At 41.2% G+C, this 13,825-nt stretch overlaps 1 protein-coding gene across 1 annotated transcript in view; it reads right to left on the bottom strand.

The window, feature by feature from the left end:
- Positions 1–1,493: 1,493 nt before the first annotated feature.
- Positions 1,494–13,825, bottom strand: part of SDC1 (syndecan 1) — a 32,949-nt gene continuing 20,617 nt past the window's right edge. Inside the window, exons 2-5 of the mRNA XM_081312831.1 lie at positions 9,701–9,788; positions 7,802–8,328; positions 5,964–6,102; positions 1,494–3,516 (exon numbers count right to left, since the gene is read on the bottom strand). Of these exons, the coding sequence (XP_081168957.1) occupies positions 3,350–3,516; positions 5,964–6,102; positions 7,802–8,328; positions 9,701–9,788 (921 nt within the window). The 3' untranslated portion in view covers positions 1,494–3,349. The remainder of the gene's footprint in view (positions 3,517–5,963; positions 6,103–7,801; positions 8,329–9,700; positions 9,789–13,825) is intronic.

The raw sequence follows: 13,825 nt of genomic DNA, 5'->3' as shown, positions 1-13,825 counted from the left end.
AGCCATTTTGCTCCTTGTCTTAAAGCAATGACTGGGGCAAGGGCAGATTTTTAGCAATCTTTGGCAATAGGCTTCACAAAATCACTGCAAGATGGAAAGCTAAATTCTGCGTATGAGCAAATGAAACAGAATACCGGTAATTCAACTTTAGAAATGCTACTTTTTAACATCTATGTTTCACACAGAAATCCTATCCAATCACTATCCATGTGCATAGCCCCTCTACGGGTCTGAATGAGTGAGTTAACGAAAGTTGGATAAGAACTGAAGGAAAAAATGTTATGAAATCACCATGAAAAGGCATAGTAAAACATCTGGAAAAGTCTGTAGTTATTTTATAACTTTTGAAATAACTACAGAAAAGTCCAGTAATTGAGGTGGGAAGATGGCATACAAGCACATACACAAAATAAAATCCTCGTGTGGAAGAAGCCCAGGTCTTATTTTTTTCAAAAGAAAGTCTTGCCCCATGTAGTTGAGTTATATCACCTCAATTGCTCCTCAAATACTTAAAGATCATTTCAGATTAGAAATGGGCAATTAGACCACCTCTCCAGAAGAATGCTACCAGGCTAGTCCTACTATACTGCAATAAAGAATTTTATCACTCACCCACACAAGCCCCCATCTAGAAAGTTAGTAATTACATAGCTCCTAGAGCAGGGGTCTTCAAACTTGGCCCTTTTATGACTTGTGGACTTCAACTCTCAGAATTCCTCAGCCAGGTACGCTGGCTGAGGAATTCTGGGAGTTGAAGTCCACAAGTCATAAAAGGACCAAATTTGAAGACCCCTGTCCTAGAGCAAAGTTTTCCCAGGACAGAGGACTAGCTGTTTTTGCACCAGTCTTCATTCTTACTGAAGAGTTCATGCCATCCCTTAGAAATATTAGAACTGACCAGTAAGTCTCCCTTCTTCCCTCACGCTAAAAATAAGTCTCTGCGAATTGTCTGTTTTTAATAGGAAGCTGATTTCAGAATACGACTAAGATAGGATAAATACTATACGTACTCATTTTGAGCATGCACAATATTCTATATATCCATGGAGATTCTCAATCATCCAGGTTCCAAAGGTGCTTTTCCAAAAGGCAACTGGACTTTTGGGATTTATTTTTTTTCTTGTTTGAAAACATTTCACTTCTCATCCAAGAAGCTTTTTCAGTAGAGCCTTTTGGAAAAGCACATTTGGGACAATATTCTATATATTTTTTTAATACTCGGATTGCATATTTTCCTATTTTCTTAAACAATCCATCTCGAGACAGCCCAGCGCGAAGCCATTGCTTGCTCTCTTTCTACCAAATGGAAGCATGCACATTTTTAGATGCATTTCAGTAAACCAAGCTAATCAGACAAGGGTCCTTTTGTATTCTAAGCCTCCCCTCTCCCAAATAACCTTGCAATTCAAAACATGTAAAAAAAAATTCAAGTAGGAAATGAGTAGAAAAGCATTTTTCAGGTAAATGACACGAGACAAGTTATTTTGACCGACTGTCTTTTTATTGCATGTGTATGGTTGAGGAATACACACAAACCCCCCCCCCAAAAAAAAACAGCAACTGATTTTACTATTTAGTCTCCAGATTCTATTTTCAAGCTTGACCATTCAAAAAACAACAACACAACCATGAGTTTTATTCTTTGCTTGAAAAAGAGAAGTGTTTCCTATGTCTGAGAAGGTCAATGATCATATTTTCCATACATAAAAAGGACACATCACTTAAAACTTCACTATATAGTTTCTTGGTACTGTAAGAAGCTGACAGCCTGTTTTCACTCACTGAAATTTGTAACCCATCAAGGGTCTTTTCAGCAGGAAGAGATAAGAAAGGCACCAAATGTGCAGTGGGCAGCAGCTCACAATTATGCCCTTTCTGAAATATTTACTTCGGCTTAGCATTCCATATTTCCTCACAGTGCACTAGTGTCACCCACCCTTTTATCTAAACTTTGCTAGAAGCAGAAAATATATTGCAAACCAACAAGTGTAAATGATGAAACAAAGAGCCTAAATTGGATGCAAGTGTTTCCTTATAAACCCAGAACCTCTACAAAACATTGTGGTATAGATTATTCACATCCATATCATCCTCTTGTGCATTATGGAAATAATACATCTATGCTTCTTTATTCTAAACAGAAATCTGCCTGCTTAGGAGAGATCATCGTCTTTTCCAAACACGGTGAACACGTTTAAATACTGGTTCAGAAGTGCCAACATTCATTGATTAGATGCCAGTGATACAAAACTGAGCAATTTGTGCTACACAAAAGTGATGAAGGCACACAATCCATCCTTACCTCCCTCTTCTACACAGAATAATTCCTGAATGCATTTGAACTTCAAAATCTCTTATTGTTTCTCGCTTGGACCGAGATAAAAGTCATCACCCATGTACATATTCCCCTAGGCCCTGCATGCCAAAAGGCATGCTCCCTGAATTCCTACTGCAAACCCCAGTCTAATAGGATTCAAATAGTTGGGATTTGGCAGAAACAGGAATCCTCATTAGCCTTGGCATGCTTTGTCCTGTATGTTGCAGGCTGCACCTGGCATTCTAAGTACTATGTGAGAGAAGCTTCAAGGCGGCAGTGGAGAAGCCATTATCAACAACTCAGTGCAGAAGAGGTAAAGAAAAAAGTACTGACCCCGATACTAGGACAGTTTTGTGCAGCGAGCAGCAGAGATATTGCAGTAAGATCAAAAGAAGAGTAAAAGGGTGAATGTCTTAAATATCTACTTCCCAATGTGTTTGCTTCAGAATTTGAAGCCTCGGTGTTACACCCTTTCTCCCACTGAGCTCTAGTGGAATCATACTCCTATTAAACAACTCCACCCCTCTGGTCAGATCTGTAATTTTTCATCTGGACTTCCCACGCTATTTGCTTATTCAGGGACCTGGCATTAATGGCTGAAATGGGGAAAATAACTGCCCAAAGCCACACCGTTGTCTTTAAAAAGATTATTTTCTAAAATGTGGCTAGCCAATTTGCTGGGGACGGGGGCGGGGGGCGCGGGGAGTATCTTTGACAACACACACATTGTACCATACGAATTCCTTGGTGCGTTCATAAGACATCAAGATTATATACAGTTGATTCCTTATCTTCCCCTAAGAGTCTTTAGACAAGATAGGAAGTCCCACTTTACAGGTAATCTTTGTGCAAGAAAGCAGGTAAGGTTTTTATTAATCCCGATTGACTTTGGAGAAATTATAGTTCCCAGTGACAAGGAGGCAGAGCCTTAGATTCAGTCTTATGGCTTTTAGTTTTCCCCCTTTAAAAATGCAGCGAGAACTCATGATGTCCAGGAATAAGAAAATGGTCTTCAGTTTTTGTTCAGTTTGTTCATGCATAGAATTCTTCTTGCTTATGTGGTTTTTGATAGCCTCCATTCGATTGCTTTGGCTCATCCAATGAATAACTTCCTTCATCTTTTTTCTTCATTCTATATAGCATGAATGCAACTAGGAATCCAGCAAACAGTAAGCCTACGAGTCCACCAGCGATGACTCCTGTGAGAAAGAAAAGGATAGCATGTACATTTTCAAGCTAGAACCAAAGTGGAAAGAGATTTTGTTCTAATCTCTGAGGGAGACGATTGTTTCCTAAGTCCCAAAGGATATCAAGGGAATTGTGTATACTGCATTCAAACAGATAAAGCAATCTAAACGGCCACCTTTTTTATATCTGTTGTGATTCAGGGTCAGCCTGTGGGTTCGGCAGTTGGGTCAGACGATTCAGAGGAGGAGGAGGGGGGTGTTGGAGAGCTTGCTAAGGTTGTTGGAGAGCTTGCTGATGAGGCTCCGCAGAGCCCTCAGCCAGGCCCCTCCCATCTGGTCACAATGCAGACCCAGCTGTGTGAGCCTGACAGCGTGGATGAAGATGACCCACAGCTGGCCCTGTTCAAGGACGCTGGACGCAGGAGGCAGTCAATCAGGAGTAAACAGAGGAAGGCAATGGGGCACCTCGGAAGGAGGCAGAGAGAAGCCACACCCTGAACTGTTTAAAAGGGGAATGTGTGGGAGGGCTGGTTTGCTGAAGGCAACCGTTTGAATAGCTCCTGTTTCATGGTTCGTGTCTTGTTTTGCTCTGTTTTATGTTAATAAATTTGGCAGGCTTAGTTCCAGCCTCTTGCCGTTTGTAAAGGGGTTGTCCCTGCCTTTTCTGCAGGGCCGGTAGTAGGCTGGTACAGAACAATATCCTGAAAACCAGCCTCTGTTTACAGTATGGTAAAAGTATTTTCAATTGACTTAAGTCCTTGTACACATCTTTAGGATCCTTAATATAATTATGGGTTCCTTAACATAGTATCTATGAACATTTCCTTCAGCAGCCACTAATTTCTGTGCCTCAACTGACTTCTGGTTCATGATTTGCCATGCTCCAGATATTAGGGAAGCTATAAACATTGTTATGAGAAAGTTCACATCGGACCCACAATAATCTTTTGAAGTATCAAGAGTGCTAACCACTTAAAAACATTGGAAAACCCTAATGCAAAATATCATGATTTAAAAATGCTTGACACGTTCTTAGAAGTAATCTCTAAAAGAAATTTTGAGACCTTAGTGCACAATGGAACAAAATTAACGGTATGAAGGAAATAAAGTTCTCTGAGGAAAGGTGCCCTATAAATGTACCAAAATAAAGAATTATGGATGAGCAGCAGAAAGAAATGATTACTGGGTCCCTCTTCACTGCAAAAAAAGAGAAGAAAAGAGAGGAGAGGAAAAAAAGGAAAGGAAAGGAAAGGAAAGGAAAGGAAAGGAAAGGAAAGGAAAGGAAAGGAAAGGAAAGGAAAGGAAAGGAAAGGAAAATGGAGGGAAAGGAAGGAACATCTTTAGCTCTGTTTAATGCCCTGCAGTAACTGTCACATTTTGTCAGAAATAATGTCCATTATAGACATTAATATAAAACAAATAACATTACACAGAAAACAGTGTTGGCAGTTCAGCCATGAATGTAAACCAATGTATTGAACATACATAAGTTTATACAGAGGGTTGGTGCATTGCAATATACAGAAATACATCCCATTCAGACAGATACATACATTCATATATGCATACATACATACCAGAGCTATGGAACATTTGAGTTTCAGTGCCCAAAAGGTGTTTCCGGACTTGCAGGAGCATGAATATACCTGTGTTTCCCCGAAAATAAGACTGGGTCTTTTTTCTTTTTTTTTGCCTCCAAAAGAGGAACCAGGTGGGGAGAGGAGGTGTGTCTTTTATACTCACCTCCAGCACCGACAGCCCTGCCTAGCAGATCCACTTCTTCTGTGGCTGAAGGAGCAGCTTCATTCTGCAGCTGCATTCCAGCCTGCATTTTGCAATCAGGCTTTTCTGGAAGGCCTCTGCAGCCGAGTACCGCGCTATGGATTCAATCCATAGCTCAGCCCTCGGCTGCAGAGTTCTTGCAGAACCAAGGTAAGGATTGAATCCATAGCTCAGTTCTCGGCTGCAGTACTTTTCCGGAAAGTCCTGTGAAATGCAGGCCTGGCTGCAGAAGACACCTCAGAAGTGGGCTGGTGAGGAGAGGCCTGGCTGCAAGGTAAGCGGGTGCGGGACGTGTGGGGCAGCTCCCCACCCCACCCCACCCCACCCTAGCTTGATTTTAAAGTATGTGCCTCGCCCCAAAGCTAGGGCTTATTTTGGGCTTATATTAGGCCCAATCCCCAAAACCAAGCTAGGGCTTATTTTCGGGGTAGGACTTACTTTCAGGGAAACACGGTAATAGATCTACAGCTCTTTAAAACAATGGTGTCTTCTCTCAGAGTTATGTAAGAGGTTTGAGGGGCAAGGGACAACTACTTGACCTTGGAAAAACAACTGTTTTAAAGAATTGTAGATGGATGGCATGTTTGTATCTCTGTGCACTGCTCCAAATATAGTTTTGGAACTAAATCTGAAGTGCTGCACAATCATAATACACCCCAAAACAAACACAGGCATACCTCCTAGTACTTCTTTCCTGTCCATTAATCCTTCAGATTTTGCATTCTTTGTTTCTGTATCAACCGCTCTATTTTCTGCTTCAAGGTCCTTTACATTTATTTGATTTTCCTCGTGTGTTGAAAATATAAAATCTTCCTGCTTGAAAGAAGGAGGCATAAATTATGATATGTTTCAAAGCACCCATATTTTAATTACACCCATGTGTCTCAAGGAACCCAGCACTGTGTCACACTTTCCAAAGCCGACATCTGAAAGAGTTAAACTATAATACATATCAGGACTAACTGATAACTAAGAAGTAACAAAAGTACTAGTAAAGATATTCCAAAGCACTTAGATTTAGATTTTAGATTTTATTAGATTTATATACCGCCCTTTCCCGAAGGACTCAGGGCGGTTTACAGGGCATTTTAAAACCACACCAATATAAAATACAAAGTTAAAAGACAATTAAAAGATTAAATTATCCCTGAAAATAAAACCCCAGTTAAAATTCTCAGCCTGGGTCAGAGAGCTCAAAGAGCCAAGTCTTCAGGTGCCGGCGGAATGAGTGTAGGTCAGGGGCAGTCCTGAGCTCCACGGGCAGCTGGTTCCAGAGGGCAGGTGCACCCACAGAAAAGGCCCTCCCCCTGGGTGTTATCCGCCGGCAATCTTTTACCGGCGGCACCCTGAGAAGACCCTCCCTCTGCAAGTGTACTGGACGAAGGGAACCTGATGCTGGCAGCAGGTGTTCCCTCAAATATCCCGGACCCAAGCCATTTAGGGCTTTATAGGTCATCACCAGCACTTTGAATCTCACCCGGAGGGCAACCGGAAGCCAATGCAGCTCACGGAGTAGAGGAGTTACATGGGAGTATCGGGAAACCCCCATCACAACTCACGCGGCCGCATTCTGCACGAGTTGTAGTCTCCGAATGGTCCTCAAGGGCAGCCCCATGTAGAGAGCATTGCAATAGTCTAAACGGGAGGTCACGAGCGCATGAGTGACTGTGCGTAGGGCATCTCGGTCCAGGTAGGGTCGCAACTGGCACACCAGGCGAACCTGGGCAAAAGCTCCCCTGGTCACGGTTCCTATATGATCTTCAAAATTGAGCCGTGAGTCCAGGAGGACGCCTAAGTTGCGAGCCCTATCAACGGGGGGTAACACCTCACTCCCCATCATTAAAGGTGGAATAGTTTGGTTAGCCCGAGATGCCGGTATGCAAAGCCACTCAGTCTTGGCAGGATTGAGACGAAGCCTGTTTCTCCCCATCCAGACCTGGACCGCCTCCAGGCAACGGGACATCACGGCGAGGGCATCGCTGGGTTGGTTTGGGGTGGAAAGAAAAAGTTGGGTATCATCAGCGTACTGATGATACCCCACCCCGAAACCACGAATGACCTCGCCCAGTGGCTTCATATAGATGTTGAACAGGAGGGGTGAGAGAACCGACCCCTGAGGGACTCCACAAGCGAGAGGCCTCGGGGTGGATCTCTGCCCTCCCGTCAACACCGACTGCGAACGGCCCAGGAGATAGGAGAACCACCGTAAAACGGTGCCTCCCACTCCCAACCCCCTGAGACGCCGCAGTAGGATACCATGGTCGATGGTATCAAAAGCCGCTGAGAGATCTAATAGGACTAGGACAGAGGAGCAACCCCTGTCCCAAGCCTGCCAGAGATCATTCACCAGCGTGACCAGTGCCGTCTGAAACCCGATTGGTACGGGTCCAGATAATCAGTTTCCTCCAGGAACAGAGGAAGCTGATGCGAACACACCAATAATTTAATTTAATTTAATTTAATTTAATTTAATAATTTAATTTAATTTAATTTAATTTAATAATTTAATTCTTACCTGATCACCAGAACCATATTCCTGGAAGATTTCATTTTCAGGCAGAGGAGAGCTTTCCATTAGAGCAGTAGAAGACACTATAGTGGGTAGGGCACTATTCAAATCTCTCTCACTTTCCGGCACAATGCCAAATGAGTGTGTTTCATCAATATTAGATATGTCATGAATATCAATGAATTTGACTGTGCTAGCAGCACGAGAAGTCGTAATTCTGGCTGTGGAAACATGATGCGCTATTGGGATGCTTGTTGTCAATACAGTAGGTTTTGTTGTGTCTGGCTCCATATCTGAGTCTAACTCTTCAAGAGTTACTGGTGGCTCCTTGGATACGACAGCAGTATCTGGAAACCCAGGTATGCTTGCTATGGAGACAGGTGCACTTGAATAATCTTCCACAGGACTATCTGTAACTTGAACCTTTGTCTGGGTATCTCTCCAGGTGGTAGAAACCTCAGGCATCAAAGAGGTATTTGTGCTTTCTTGTAATGGAAGACTGAAGGAAATCACTTCATCCTCTGTCGAAGAACCTAACGTCAAGATTAATTTTAATCAGGATTCAAAATTAAAGCACAATGCTACAGTAAGAGAAACCTTGGCCAAATAGTCTGAAGAATTCCACCCCATGGTTTTAATAATCCCACTTGATGTCATCATAATGTTCCTTACCAATGCTGCAAAAACACTTCTGTTCCCCTGCATTGTAAGACGTTACAAGTCTTTGCAACAGAAACATCTATTTGCTAAAATGAGACTTGCCAGATTAAGCAAAGCCTACCTAGCCCACTCCTCTACGTTACAGTGGCCGCCCGGATGCCTCCAAAAGGCTTACAAAAAGAATATGAGAGTGGGTAGCCCTTTGTCACTACTCCTTCCTAGCAGTTCCATTTTAAGGAATACCACCTTTGATTTATGGACTAGACAAGGTAGGCCAGACTAGGAAACAAATGCCATGTAGGTCAGCAATACTTTTATTTTAACAGTTATAGCAGCAGAATCTTGCACGTCTGAATGTGCTCTTCCCCTTCCCTCATTTTATCTTTGTGTGAACTAGGGATGGGCTTGTCTTGGCCCAGAGTGAAGTCCCTCTTATCTGACCATTGCTTTGGAAGAGCTCTTTCCCCTCTTGTTTAATGCAATTCCCTTTGCCCTCTAAAAGGACAGAGGTGTATCGCCTTTTCTGGGCCATGGGCAAGACTAAACCTCAATCTGATTTCATATTACGATTAAATTATAGTTTATATACTTTTCCCCCCTTCAACCTTCTACTTTATATAACATTTAAAAAGTGCAGCTAGAGAGAGCCTTTGGGGATTTCTAGACAATGCATACTTGGTGGAGCAGTGGGCTAATGCCTCCTTAAGTAACACCAGCTGCCTGCAATTAGTGCAGGTTCGCGTCCCACCAGGCTCAAGGTTGACTCAGCCTTCCATCCTTCCGAGGTAGGTAAAATGAGGACCCAGATTGTTGGGGGCAATTAAGCTGACTTTGTAATAATGCCGCTTGGGGGTGTGTGTGAAAGCCCTAATAAGCAGGCATATACATAGAATGAAGGCTATTGCTAAGCACATTGGTTTGTGCTTAAATTGTAAGCCGCCCTGAGTCTTCGGAGAAGGGCGAGATATAAATGGGATTAAAAATAATAAAATAAAAATACTTTATTATGAGTCAGGAGCAAATGCGGCCTTTGGTTTTACAACTCTGATTTATATAAGGTACCATACAACCATAGAGAAATTCAGCTACTGGGAGGCTCATCCCGTATGAATTTATTTAATCCTCTTTCCAAATTTTCTGAAGTGGTAATCACTACTGCTCTAATGACAACAAATAATTCCCTAGGTTAATACTTGAGCAAAAATTTTATTTATAATAAATAGAAGAAAAGAGAACTAAGCATACCTATACCAGATGATAAACCAGAAAATGAATCATCATCATCTCCAGATGAATCCTGGTCTTCAGGGGGTAGACTGATGTCCATTGTTTGCTTTAGAATAGAAAATCAATATATATATATATTAGGATATATTTAGCTAACTGAACAGACAACATGACTAAATACTAATTAAAAGCTTATCTTTATGCCGGCTAGGATGCAAGATTTTATATTGCCCCTCTCATGCTCCTTGCATGGACACATAGCACATCTGTATTTTTTTCTGGAAATAGAGCCTACTGTTCTTTACTGTATTGTGGATGCACATAATATAAATGCTTGGAGAAGAAAATAAGTCAAAGGTCGTACTACGATGATTCCAACTTTTTTTTAAAAAAAAATCAACTCTACTCTTGGCTCAAGCCATTCAAACTTTACTTTGCATGCTATAGGCTATAAAGTGAAATACACAGAAGTCAGGAACCATCTGAAACTCGTGTGTGTGTGTGTGTGTGTGTGTGTGTGTGTACACATATGGGTATTCTGTAATGGTTTTCCTTTCATTCTCTTTAGCCGGAGATGTTTCTAGACAGTAGAGAAGCCCCAAAACAATCAATTTTCATGGGTTTGTTTTTGGAGCAGGGATCTAAGCAATTAGCCCTTCTACAGGTTAATGGATCTTAAATGATGATGAAGATAGGCTCTTTCAACAGGGTCCTGGGATAACCCACAGAAAGCAGTTCCTATACTGCTACCATTAAATATCACACAAACTTTTCCCAACATTTAATCTATTTCCTAAAACAATTGGTGTGGTGAACCTCTTTAACAGCATTAGCCCAACTGCAGATGAAATATAAAGCCATAGAGCCTTAAAAACCACATAGCCCAGTTCTTCCACACTGGAACAGCGCCATTACAATGAAGTTCTCATAAAATGACCATCCTAACTCTTAAAATCCCTACTGAGGTTGACCACCTCCTAATATAGATCAAAGAAGAAAATGTGAGGAAGAATGAAAACACCTTTTGGAGATATAAGACATTGCAGGCTGGGGAATTCTGGGAATTGGAAGTCGACAAGTCTTAAAGTTGTGGGGACCCCCAATCTAATCTAACCTAAAGAGCTACTTGAAGCTTTTTAATATTATATTCCTACAAATGAAGTAGCATACCCAATATCTTTGCCCTCCTCGTATTGAGAATATTAAGCTTCATCCTCATCATGTCTTCTCCTCATGTATTTTATACCAAAAGTATTTTATACCCCCAGATCTCTCAATGACTATGAACTGGTCTGCACAAACAACTCGAGATAACAGTCACAATGCAGCAACACTGGCCAAAGTCACTTTATGGAAAGGTGGGTGGCATAAAAATTGAATAAATAAAATTAAATAAATATAAACACAACTATGGCTACCTACTATGAAGTAGTAGCTATATATTCCTCTGGGCCTCTCCGTACAATGCTCTTCAGAGGAACACATGTGCAGAGCTAGCTTATCTATATTGTTTGATTGTATATTTCCACTTGTGCCTTTAGTTATGTCAGCAGATCACTGAAATTTTTCCACTTGTAAAGGAACAGCAGGATTAATAATTTCTTTCCTCCATAGAGAAACCAAGTTAGCCATTAATAATTTATTCGCTTGCCATTAAAAAAGTTGGAATGAAAAGTAAGTGTTCCTACTAGCATGTTTGTGCATTCTGCACAAAGCTATTTCTGCAGAAAATATCCCAGAAAGAGTGCAGAGAAGAGCAACAAAGACAACAAGGGGTCTGGAGGCTAAACTATATGATGACTGATTGAGGAAATTAGGCATGTCTGGTCCAACAAAGAAAAGGTTTCCAGTACTTGAGGGGCTGTAGTAGTCTGCCCACTATTTAGACTAAAGAGTAAAGTAAAATAAGTAAAAATAAATGTGACAATAACCATAATATTGACCCTGACAGAGGCATACGTTCTTGGCTACGAATGCCAAGACCTGAATGGAAGACTGAAAGCTTAATCTTTGGCATAGAAAATGGAGGATGCTGATATTAGCCTGGCCTAAATGGCTGACTGGGGAATCATGGGAGTTGAAATCCACACATCTTCAAGTTGCCACCGTTGAAAAACACTGCCATAAATCATAGCACTCTCAACTATAAGTTGCTGGAAAACTAAGAGGCCAACAAGGTTGGCGGCACTACCTCCTGCCAGTGGTTTTACTCAATAGTAGACTTTCCCCACCTGAGGTGGTCATTAATCAGGTTTACACCTTTTAAATGAAGCCATTAGATTAACTTTCAGACAATGTATCACACACGGACATGATTTTTTTTCTTTCATCCGAGAAACAAACCTACAGGATGAAGCTTTGAAAAAGAAAAGAAAGAAAGCAGATTTGAATGAATTATTTGGAGAACTACCAACTCCAATCCCAGCATAAAATGTACAGGAAATCATTTACTTTTCAATGACCCCATCCTAATTAAAAGTAAGAACCTGAAAACACTATTTGATTTGAATTTTACTATCCACACAACATGAAGCATATTCAGAATCTTTTCCTGTACAAGCTTGTCCTACACAGGTGTGCAGTTACTTAAAAGTAGCACCCACCTGAAGTATGAAAAATAGCTAGAGGAGAGGCCTCTGGCAGAAAAAGGTAAGCTTACCCATTTTCTCATAAGTAGCCAGAGGTGCTTGTAACTATATTTTGCCAAGCAATTTGAATGTAGATATCTTAAAAGACAACACTATAGATTTTAAAAGAGCATGTCCTACACCTCTGCAAACTGACAAGTTATTTTCCAATCTTTGGCTCTTAAAGACTGGGTTTTTATTGTGTGCCAAGACATTTTAGTGTCAGTTGTTCATACCTATTAGCTATTAGATTTCAAAGTGCAAGTTCCCATATTTAGCTTCAAACTGTGTTATAAGACAAAATTGATATAAGGCCTAATTGTAAGAATGTCTCCATGAAAATGTTAGCTTAGCTGCATTTGTCCTGTTAATTTGATCCCGACTTTTAAGGTAAAAGTCACGAAACTTCTAGAGAAGCAATTAATTAAACAAGGTGACTCCCGCACCTTTCTTCTCAGGTTGCTTTCAAATGAAGAAAATGAAGAAAAAACACAGTACAAGTTCATAATTACTTATGTGGGAAGGGCAACTTCCCCAGAATATCTGAAATAGAAATATAATAGGCTGCTATTTTGCCAACCATGTTAAAACAGAGTAGACCCAAAGCCACAGATATCTATCTTCAATTTCTCAGGCAGGAAATCAGATACTCAATAAATATTTGGGGCCATTCATTTCACCAAAGACTATGGTGGAGAAGAAAGCAAAATGTCTGATCTGCTCCATTTTAGGAAACAAACGACACACAGGCACCTCAAGAGGAATGGCACACCTACAGTTGGCAGAGACAACCAGTACTCCGTTCAGGGCTCACCCATCCCTGCAACACGGCGAAGGAGGAATCGACAAAGAAGGAACCAGCGCCTGAGAGGTGGAGGCAAGGCTCAGCTTTAGCCTGTGGGGCAGGGGGAAGGGTGGGAAGGCCTGAGCTTTGCTTCACATTGCAAGATGTCTTAGGCTGGCACAGATTCCACTATTGCAAGAGAAGAATATGTTCTGCTCAATTCAAGTATAGACCTGTCACCTGGCAGCAACTATTGTAGGCAAGAATAACAAGGTCAGTTGTTGTTTTTTTCTTTCTTCCTGAGCTCCAATTAAGATGGCTGGGTGTACATCATCAACTCCTATCTGTTCACTATAGTTTCGTTTGTCTTAATTGTGAAAGCCAAAGAAAGAAAAGGATATTTAAAAGCCTGCAACCTTTTATTACTTCAGCTCAAAGTGGCAGGAAGTTGTGCATTCTAATTACCTGAATGCAAAATCTTAATGAGCTGCACTCATAATTCATTCAACCACTGTCAATTGTATTTCAAACATTCTCCCCAACTGAATAGTTAAAAAAAAATCCACCGTTCTTTAATTGGATTATATATACAGTCAAGTAGTGGCTTGCCTATAATAAGTAAAGAGGCATGAACTCTTGCCTGTTGGGGTTCTAACCTGAATGTCTAAACCAGGATAACATCGTACTGTCTGTGGGCCCCAGTGTGCCCACAGACACCTCCCTGGGCAATTG

This window comes from Vipera berus, assembly GCF_964194415.1.
Source record: "Vipera berus genome assembly, chromosome: 1".
Classification (NCBI taxonomy): Eukaryota; Metazoa; Chordata; class Lepidosauria; order Squamata; family Viperidae; genus Vipera; species Vipera berus.
Note: the sequence above shows the minus strand (reverse complement) of the source record. Positions and strands in the feature narration are given on the sequence as shown.